The sequence below is a fragment of the Opisthocomus hoazin genome, chromosome 9 (assembly GCF_030867145.1).
Source record: "Opisthocomus hoazin isolate bOpiHoa1 chromosome 9, bOpiHoa1.hap1, whole genome shotgun sequence".
Lineage (NCBI taxonomy): Eukaryota > Metazoa > Chordata > Aves > Opisthocomiformes > Opisthocomidae > Opisthocomus > Opisthocomus hoazin.
In genome coordinates this window covers 22,751,223-22,760,983 of record NC_134422.1, presented here as the reverse complement: position 1 = coordinate 22,760,983, position 9,761 = coordinate 22,751,223, and the positions used below count along the sequence as shown (strand labels likewise).

The 9,761-nt window shown below is 41.8% G+C and overlaps 1 protein-coding gene across 3 annotated transcripts in view; it reads left to right on the top strand.

Annotated features, from left to right (window-relative positions):
* The window catches only part of ABCB11 (ATP binding cassette subfamily B member 11), a 50,801-nt gene that overhangs the window by 15,877 nt on the left and 25,163 nt on the right, over window positions 1–9,761 (top strand). For all 3 annotated transcript variants that reach the window (XM_075431180.1, XM_075431179.1, XM_075431181.1), the window contains exons 8-12: window positions 948–1,119; window positions 2,912–3,036; window positions 3,795–3,969; window positions 7,098–7,211; window positions 9,347–9,457. In XM_075431180.1, coding sequence (XP_075287295.1) covers window positions 948–1,119; window positions 2,912–3,036; window positions 3,795–3,969; window positions 7,098–7,211; window positions 9,347–9,457 — 697 coding nt within the window. The remainder of the gene's footprint in view (window positions 1–947; window positions 1,120–2,911; window positions 3,037–3,794; window positions 3,970–7,097; window positions 7,212–9,346; window positions 9,458–9,761) is intronic.

Below are 9,761 nucleotides of genomic sequence, written 5' to 3'. Positions count from 1 at the left end.
CTACAAAAAGCTTCCTGACTGCAAAAAACATTCTCCAGAAGAAATATAAACACATTCTTCAACTCAACACTCTTAAATTTTTTGACAGAGGACAGTAATTTCACTTCATATATCAACGAGTTACAACTTTGCACTTTAAACCTCAACACCACTTTCTCCTATTTTCTTCCAGGCTTCTAATCTCAGGGGTGAGGTAGTAGCCAAGACTGGCAAAAGCATAATGACTGTTTTGTTTTGAGACATTTTTTCTCTGTTAGCCATGTGTAAGAGAGCACAAATGAGCTCTGCAGCTGCCTGGGGGTCGAATGATGTCAGCTGCTGTACCTCTGTCCCCCATGTGATAGAGCTGTCATGTTTTCCCGCTGCCTACAGTGGTAAAGGAGCCCTCTTCAGTTTTCCCACTCTCCCTCTCATTTAGAGAACAAGCTACCTGACAGGGTGGAGAGAGGAACTCAGGGGTGGTGGAAGGTGGAACTAGAAGAGAGTTACAGCCTTCCTCCCTTTTCCTGCCCCTCCGAGCAAGGTGGTATGGTACATTCTCAGTGCCCCATGCTGGGAGGAACGCCATTATCAGCTACACGGATTTTCCCATTATCAGATAGCTGTATCCAGCTGGGATGTCTCTGCCCCCTCCTTTGAATCAGCTGGGACACAGTACTATGAACCAGCTAGTGAATGAGTCTGCTGGCAGGACGACTTTTCCTGGGAAAAGACAATATCTTTTCTGCAGTATTTATACATAAAAGCCTTCTGCCATTGCTAAAGCACCAGGTTTTCTCACTGTAGCCCAGGGGTCTTTGGAAGGGGTGCTGGTGGAAAGAATAGGGGTGAGGAACGGCCTTCTCCAAGGAAAAGCAATTAACCCAAACGTGGCCAACATCTGCAACACAAACAAAGGATATGCTTGCCAATCTTGTGTTCGTTTTTGTTGTGTTTTTTTTTTCCAGTGATGTTAACAAAATTAATGATGCTATTGCTGACCAAGTAGCAATCTTTATCCAGCGCTTAACGACCTTTATGTGTGGATTCCTACTGGGATTTGTCAGTGGCTGGAAATTGACCTTGGTTATCATTGCAGTCAGCCCTCTGCTTGGGGTTGGAGCAGCTGTCTATGGATTGGTAAGTGAATTGTGAGAGGTTCATGTTGAGGTATGATGAGAAGGGAAGGTCATGCCATAGAACCGGGGGGATTGGTGGGTGAGAAGGTTTTTATACACCTTTAAAGTCAAGAGAGGCAGATTATGGTCACAGCTGCACCGGGGGTGGGGGAGTGGGCCGGCGGGCTTTGCTTATTCTGATTCCCAGAATAATACATCCTGCTTCCAGGATGGGAGGGAAAGCGTACCTTTTATTGGGTCCTGTGGATGGGTGTTATGGTTGGTGAGATCAGAACCTGGCCTACACCTTCTCTCTATTACTACACATCTGGTTTAAATGGTTACTAGATATGGTGCCTGATTTCTCTGTGGATTAGGGGGTTTTAGAGACAATCAAGTTTTGGAGCTGTAAAATAGTTGAAAACAACTGCTAAAACCTACCTCAAGCTGTCCCTGCTCCTGGCAGCTGCTGCATCCTCTCCCAGTCGTTCCTGTTCTGCTCCACCACCTGCTCCCTACAAATTCATTGTCACTGTGAGAGGAAGGACAGGGAAGAGGGAAACTGCGTGATTCTCTGCCCTCTTACCTCCTCCCCCCTCTTACCTCCTCCCCCACACCCAGCAGGGCTGGGCAGTTCCTGCTCCTCCTCTGCCCTCTCTCACACTCTGCTCTTTGGGCGGCTTTAGCCCTTTGTCTATGTCACTTCTTCCCCGTCAGGAGCAGTTTGCTGTCATTTTGCTGTCAAACCTCTAACGTAACTCTGACTAATGTCTCATCTTCCTGCTCTCCTTTATAATCTTGTGCTGGGTCCAAGTAGATGACATGAATAATGACTCAGTGTGAAGTGGGAGAGCAGAATCCTGGCGGGGAATGAAATAAACCCCAAAATGCCTCTTTCCTTCATTTGCAATTTCCTTCTGAGCTCATTCTCCTTTATGTTTGTATTTTTCCCTCTTTCCATTCCTATGTCTTTGTCCCCATCTCTTTCTTTTCACATATCCACTGTTCAGTGTTTCTTCCTTATGAGCATTTCCAGTCCAAGTTTTTGTTTTATACCGTAAAGAAAACAGACCCAAGGTCAATCTAGCTTCGTTTTCTGTCTCCAAAAGCGGCTAATAGATGCCTGGGATAGGGTATTTGAAGAGAGAAAGCAAATGGTGATACTTTACAATTTCTAGTGATATGTCATTCCCAATCCAAAGTATCCTTGTGTGGAATTTTACATGACTACATTTGCTTCCACTAATTTAAGCATTTTTTTGAGCCCAAGTAAGCTTTTGGCATCCAGTGTGCTCTGGGCTGCTGTGTAGGGACCTGATTGCCGTCAGCCCAAGAAACAAAGCACAGTGTTGGGCAATATCTGTTTCCATCCCCCCCATCAGTACTATTACCTCTTATTCCTGAAGCTGGGCTCTGCCACAGTGGCTAAAGCGCTGCTCTTGCCACTTAAGCTCCCCCTTCCTCCCCCGATGCACAAACTGTCAGTCTGCAGTCTTCATAAGCCCGGTTAGCAGCAGGGAGAGATGGAGGGAGGGAAAGCAGGTGTTGTCAGCTGCTCTTTCTTGCTACCTGAAGCAGAGCTGTAGGCCAAGGGGGCAACTGTTCTGCAAAACATATGCTACAGAGGTATATGTGCTGACACTAGAAGACAGAAGTGTTCAAGTGTGCAGCGTGCCCAATAAAAGCTGGCTCAGAGCGGAGGAGGTGACCTCAGGCAGAGCAGACAGTGCAGCGTGACAGGCAGCACTGCTTGCTGCTGTCCTTGTCTTGCACCTACAGTTCACCTGTAACCAGCGCTTCTTATGCTTTTGTAGGCTGTGGCAAAACTAACAGGCCGAGAATTAAAGGCTTATGCAAAAGCTGGAGCTGTAGCTGATGAAGTGCTCTCATCTATCAGAACAGTGGCTGCCTTTGGTGGGGAGAAGAAAGAAGTTGAAAGGTTTGTTTGGATAAATTGTAAGGTCTCTAATATTCTTTCTCCTGTAGCAACATAATGCTGTAATGCATTTCAAGAGGTATGGCATTAATCTCTAAATTCTACAACAATGACCATCTGTTAGCTTTGAGAATTATATGCACGTATGTTACAAAAATTTAGGTTTCAATTAACATTACATATGCAAAACCAGTTTTGTAATTCAGTCAATCAGTGAAATAAAACATAGACAATAACAATAAGTCATTCCCACTGGTAGGAACATACTGTCAAATTTTCCCTGAAACATTGTCTGATATATCACTTCTGCAACACATCTGAAAACTTTGGGTACTTTCAAGCTAAGTAAGAGAACTAGTTCCATCAAGATATAATGATTTGATGGTGTTAAGCTGCAAATTTCTCTTAAATTCATTTAAAACATAACATGGCTGTAGAATGTGCTCTGAAGCATTGGCCAAATTCTCAGGTTCTGTGTCACTCTGCTAAAACCCCCAAACCCTGTAGTGAGGTATCTGCAGTGAGCGTGGCTTCTCTTGTGCTTATTACACTAGAACATATAAGGATTTCATGATCTGGGAGAACTGCTGGTTTCAGCAGTTGTCTCTCACTTCAGAGTGAGAGGTATCAACTTTATGTGGACCCTCTGTTAACTGTAGCACAGCCAGTCATTGAAGACACCTCATTTTGTTGGCCTTTGCTAATTTTGAATTTTCTATCAAATTCATTTAGTCCCATTCTATTTTTCTCTCTTTCTACAGATATGATAAGAATCTGGTGTTTGCTCAGCACTGGGGAATTCGAAAAGGAATAATAATGGGATTATTCACTGGTTACATGTGGCTTATAATTTTCATGTGTTATGCATTAGCCTTTTGGTATGGCTCTAAACTTGTCCTTGAAGAAGAAGAGTATTCACCTGGCACTCTTCTGCAGGTACCCATTTTAGCTTGATGCAACTTTTCTGGACTGTTTCTTAAAACATTAATTCTGGAACACATATTTGTAGCTTAGTGTGGCTTAGTGGTAACAAACACTGTATGTGTCTTTTAAAGATCATTACTCAGTGTATGCATGAAAGTGTATGACACAATTGGATAAGATAAAAAAAAAACATGTTTATTTTAAAGATTTGAAATGCTGCCTTCTGTGATCAGAATAATGCTTTCATTCAGGAGCCTGCTACACAGTTGGCAGAGGTCTGTAAAACTAGCTTTCCCATCTTGTCGATCAGCATGTCATTCTGGGATATTGGCTTCTCTGAAGAACTTAGTTGGTGATGAAAAGCCCCATTGTGGTAATGAGAAACCTGACCAAAGAAAGTTTTATCAAACCGAACCTCTCTCTCATGAATGCTTTCTGATCCTTTGAATCTCCATTTTCTCTTGCTAATTGCCCACCCAGCTCTATAGATGACAAAGAACATACAAACATATATGTTGATAAAAACACACATGGCTGTGGCTCCTGCAGCGTATATAAAAAACATACTAACCTGCACGTCACTCATGCATCCACTTCTGCACAGTAGATGCTTTAGACACTGATGACCTAAATGCAATAAAACCAATATCTACAGATACTTTGGTTATTTGCTGTAAGCCAGGACCGCCCAAATGGCAGGCTCCAATCTAGACCCAGAGTAAATTTTTCCTGAACCTTGGTAAATACTGGGTGTTCTGATGAGATACCTGTTTCTGATCCTTCTCTGCCTATTACACACCATAAGAGCTCCCAACCACCAGCAGCCTGCTGTGCAAAACTTCCTGTTAAATCGAGCTTGGTAAATTACTCCAAGAACATTGTAAAATTGAGTCATTCTGTTCAAGGAGGATGTCCCTCACAGGAAATCATTTGCAACTGCTCTTGACATCAGTAGCTGATACAAGGTAGTGCTGTGAAAAACAAAGTGAGCAATTTCCTTGCCTTGCACATGATAACTATAGTTCAGTGCTTCCAAATGACAAATGGTGAACAGTAAGGAGCTACCCTGTAGCTGAAATATTGTAGCTGTCAATGGAGAGAATCTCCCTTATGCTCCCCTTCCTCTCTCAGTTTCCAGCCATCTTTCTTGTATTTCATGTTTTCTACCATACACTCCTAGTCTTGCAGGGGGGAAGAGGGGAGGATTTGTAGATACAAAACATTGAAATATGCTTTTCCTGGTCTTTGACAAACTGTTGTGCACCAGCCATACTGCATTGAGATAGACTAACCAGTGCTTTCCCTTCTTCTTCTATCAAACATACAGAATCTGCTGTCTCAGGTTTGTGATGGATTCTGCCATGCATGTAATCTACTTGCTTTGGGACTCGTTCACACAAGAAAATTAGTTTGTAGTAAAGCTGCATATAAAATTACGGCATGATCTATACATCCCAGTGTAGATGTTTGCAGTGCACAGTATGGGCACAGTTTTTCCACTTTAACCAGGGGGTTATTCTCAGTAAATATCACTATGGTGCAAGGGAGAACTGAGTCCTGTGCACTTTTATTTCTTTCTTAATGGTAGTGTTTCCTTATACACATTGCCCATTTATCCTGACAACTGTTTGTGTTGCATTCAAAAGGCTAGGTGAGTCCTTGGTTGCTTCTTAGCAGAATTCTCAGGTATTGCCAAACTAAAACAGAGGATTACACACCAGTTTTCCTAATGCTCAGGGTGAACGTTCAAACTATCAGCCACAATAAAGCAAAAAATGGACCAAGAGCCTACACCAAAGACATTATCCAAACCTTTATAATCTGCTCTGCCAAAGCACCTCTGTAACTGAAAAAATAAGGCTGAATAAAGCAGAGTAAATTCTAGGAAAAAATTTCATTCTGACAAGTACACCCTGGTATATTATCACTGAGAAGAATAAGTTATACTTGCAATACAACGCAGCTCACTCCTTGTGGTAAAGACAGACAATCAATGCATTCGCATGTGTGTGGTATATAGGTTGTAAATAAGCCTTTATCTTTTGATGTTCACTATCCTTTTCTTTGAAGCTCCTGTCTCTTATCAGGATTGCCAACATTTTAAGCCTTAGGTAGTTCCTGTCTACACTTAAGAACCTTGATAAAAACCCTGGTATAGGAAACGAAGCATTAGCAGCTCTTAGGAAATATTTAATAAATGCATTTGGCATTTTGGTTGATGTGCTCCAGCTTCACTTGCTTCTGATCTGCAAGGCCAGACTCCAAGGCTGAATTCTTGGAGTGAAGTGTCCTCTGATAGTCGATACTGTGTCCAGCTGCCTTTATCATGTGTCAGTCCTTCCAGGAAGAGTGGATGGTGTGGCTTATTTTTTCTCATGTTGTCCTAGGCTTAGACCAAAAGGGGATCCTGGGGCTTTCAGAAGAGAGTCACCAGTGAATAACTCTTCCCTTTTGTTCTTGGAAAGGGACTTAAAACAGTGAGCACATCGGGTATGTGCTATCTGCAGAAACTGTCCACCTGCACTGAGAATAATCTCACCTCGAATAGCGGCTTATCCAGTGTTGGCAACCCTTACAGTTCATTTCTGTGTGAGATGGAGAAATAAATATTGTCTGGAGCTGGTACCAGCTCCAGAAGTAAGTTTTATGATTATTGGATGAGACAGGAACTGCAATATACGGAGGCTGTAATACAGTGTTTTAAGCTTCTTTCTGTTTTTGAATTGCTGTAGTCTCTCATCTGCTTACTGGTAAAAGACACCTCCGAAATAATCTACTTGACACCGATGTTCGGTTCCAGCCCTTGTTTCAAGGCACAGGCACCCAGTCAAATTGAGGTGGCTTAAAAACACATCAGTGGCACCTCAGTAAATATCTGGGTGCACAAGTTTTTAGGTCAATAAGAGATAAGTTGATTTACTTCAGCCTGGAAGTAAAGTTATGAAAGACAGTGAAAATCCCTTTTAAGATACATTTGTTTGCTTTCTTGTGGGCTAATTATGCTCATACAGTGAATCACTGCAGCTCAGCTGATGCACAAAAAGTCATTAAGGTACTGTAGTTTGATTTGCCTGACTAAGCTCTAAACTGTAATAAAAAAGTATGTCATATTTTGTTAATTTCTTTTTCCACTTCTTCAGGTTTTCTTTGGCGTTTTAATAGGAGCTTTAAATCTTGGCCAGGCATCTCCCTGTCTGGAAGCTTTTGCCACAGGCCGTGGGGCTGCAGCAAACATTTTTGAGACAATAGATAAAGTAAGTAAAGGATTTCTAAGCTGTGTCACTTTGTGGTGGAAAAATAAGTGTCTCAAGCGGTAGTAGTTTTATGAGGAAAAATGAGTGCAATGAAAGGAAAATAGACTGTGCAATAGAGAAGTCTAGTGGCATGCACATGGGCTCAGAGAGGGTGTTGAACAGATTTCTTCATGGCCCATTTCTGAGTAATGAAGCTGTACCTCACCTACTGCTGTTTCTTACTCCCATTTCTCCTTACGTACAATCACTGATCAGTGCTGGCCCATGAAAAGTGTACTGCAGGCAGTAATGGTCACCTTGCGGCCAAACATTCAGCAAGCGTCTAGCTCCCAGCCTCCGGATGGCATCAAAAGATGTGGCTCTGTTGGCATTAGTAGCAAAGGTGGCCTCTGTCACCTGTCCCAGAGCCACCCTGAGTGAAAATGAAACCAAATGAGCACATGCACTGGTCATGCAGCAGTCATAAGAGTTAATTACAATATTATCTAGACAGATAGATATTTGAAATAAGGTTGTAGGAGAAAGTCTTAGAGCCACTGGCACTTATGGATAAGAATTCCTTTCTTTATCAGTATAAATTTAGTGGTTGACAAAATACTGCTGATTTCTTAGCAGTACGTAGTATCTCTGGTCATTGACAAGCTTTATTGTGCTAAAGCTGCTTGTCTTTTACAGAGCACACAAGGGTATATAAAGAAGGCTAGAGGGGCTGTGGTAAAGCTAATGGACTTTTTAATCACCCTTCAATGTTCTTTAATAACACATATGCCTTATAAATGCACTTCATAAGCTAAAGCTCTAAGATAAACCGAACAAGAGATGAATAAGAGCAGTGTTTTTTAGAGAAAAATTTAACAAGCACAGAAGAGTTGCAACAGTAAGAATTAATCTCAAAATTCAAGATAAGACTGAGTCAGATAACCTTAGGGTAAAAAAAGCAAATTAAAGTGAGATTTCATCTGTCTAGAGAAAGAGTGACAAAATTTGATCCATCTGCTTGCTGCATTTGTAGATTTGTGATGAGACAGTAAAAGCACAGCTCTGCCCTGATACAGATTTTTTTCTTTTCTGGAACTAAACTTACAGCCCTACTGAGGTTCCCATTTGCTGGATCAGTGAAACTTTTCTTCATAGCTTAGTATCTGAATTTAATGCTAAAGAGGAACCAATCTTTCAGCTGTTCTTAACATCTTAGAACACACACATCTCTTGTATTAAAATTCCCTTCAATCTGTCAGGTTACATAAAAAATCATGCATGTTTCACTTATCAAATATTGGTGTTGCTATAGTTTTAACTAATTCTCTGTATTCCATGCTTCAGAAATCTACCCTTAGCAAATTTGGTTTCTTTGGGATTCCTCAAATTCTCTTAGTCCTCTGCTCATGTCCAGCAGTCCGCAATAGCCAAGGCCTGGCCAAAAGTATGTGAGACCCAGAGCATTGCATGCCAAAACTTCAGGATTCCAGCTCTTACGACTGGATGTGCAAGGATGGTGTTTTAAATGCAAAGTAATGAAGCGTGCAGATTTTCAGCAATGAATTGGTTGTTCAGTGCTGTAGGGAAATGTTTATATGAGCAAAGTAGTGCCATGTTATTCCTAAGGAGCTGGCTAAATTAACTTAGTCAAATGTCTCAGCCAGCTAAAACTACCAGAGTGGTTGACTGTGGTAATTGCAGTAAGCCTAAAATGAGATGAGGGTGTATTCATCTTGCCCGTACCACCTACTGGTGGCAACTCGCCCATCACTGCGGCCTTCAAATTCACATCCTTTGCCTGCTAGCCCTGGGGCAGAGCCTGCTGCTGGCTCAGTGCAGCCAAGTCTGTTCAAACAGAAGTGCCATAGCTTTGTATGGTATTGGGCATATTTATCTACTTGTCATGGTTTAGTCTGGCTGGACACCAGGTGCCAACACAAGCTGCTCCGTCACTCACCCACCTCAACTGGACAGGGGAGAAAAAATATCACAAAAGGCTTGTGGGTCAAGATAAGGACAGGGAGATCACTCAGCAGTTACCGTCACAGGGAAAACAGACTCAGCTTGGGGAAATTACTGCAGCAGTGTTGGGGAAATTACTGCAGCAGTGTTGGCTGTTTAACAGCAAATAAATAACACAATAAATTCTCTCCTAGAAACCCGTTATTGACTGCATGTCAGAAGATGGCTACAAGCTGGATAAAGTACAAGGTCAAATTGAATTTCATAATGTAACGTTCCATTATCCCTCCAGACCAGACGTAAAGGTAATTATTCAGCATCCACTCTGTGAAAACAATTACTATAAACAATCAAAATATCCCAGTTCTGTCAGCGATTTCTAAATTTTCAGTAGAGTTTGTTTTGCAGAAGCCCAGACCCTCTGTTTAAATGTAGACTAAATAATTTATCTATTAAAGGATTCTTCTACTTATCTTTCTGCTTATTTTACCATTCTGACATATCCATGACCATACATATTCCTTGCTGCTGAACATAAACTCGTAGTAATTTCAGATGAATTCACCTGAATACAGCTTCTCTTACAATCAGTTATGCACTTGTATCAAC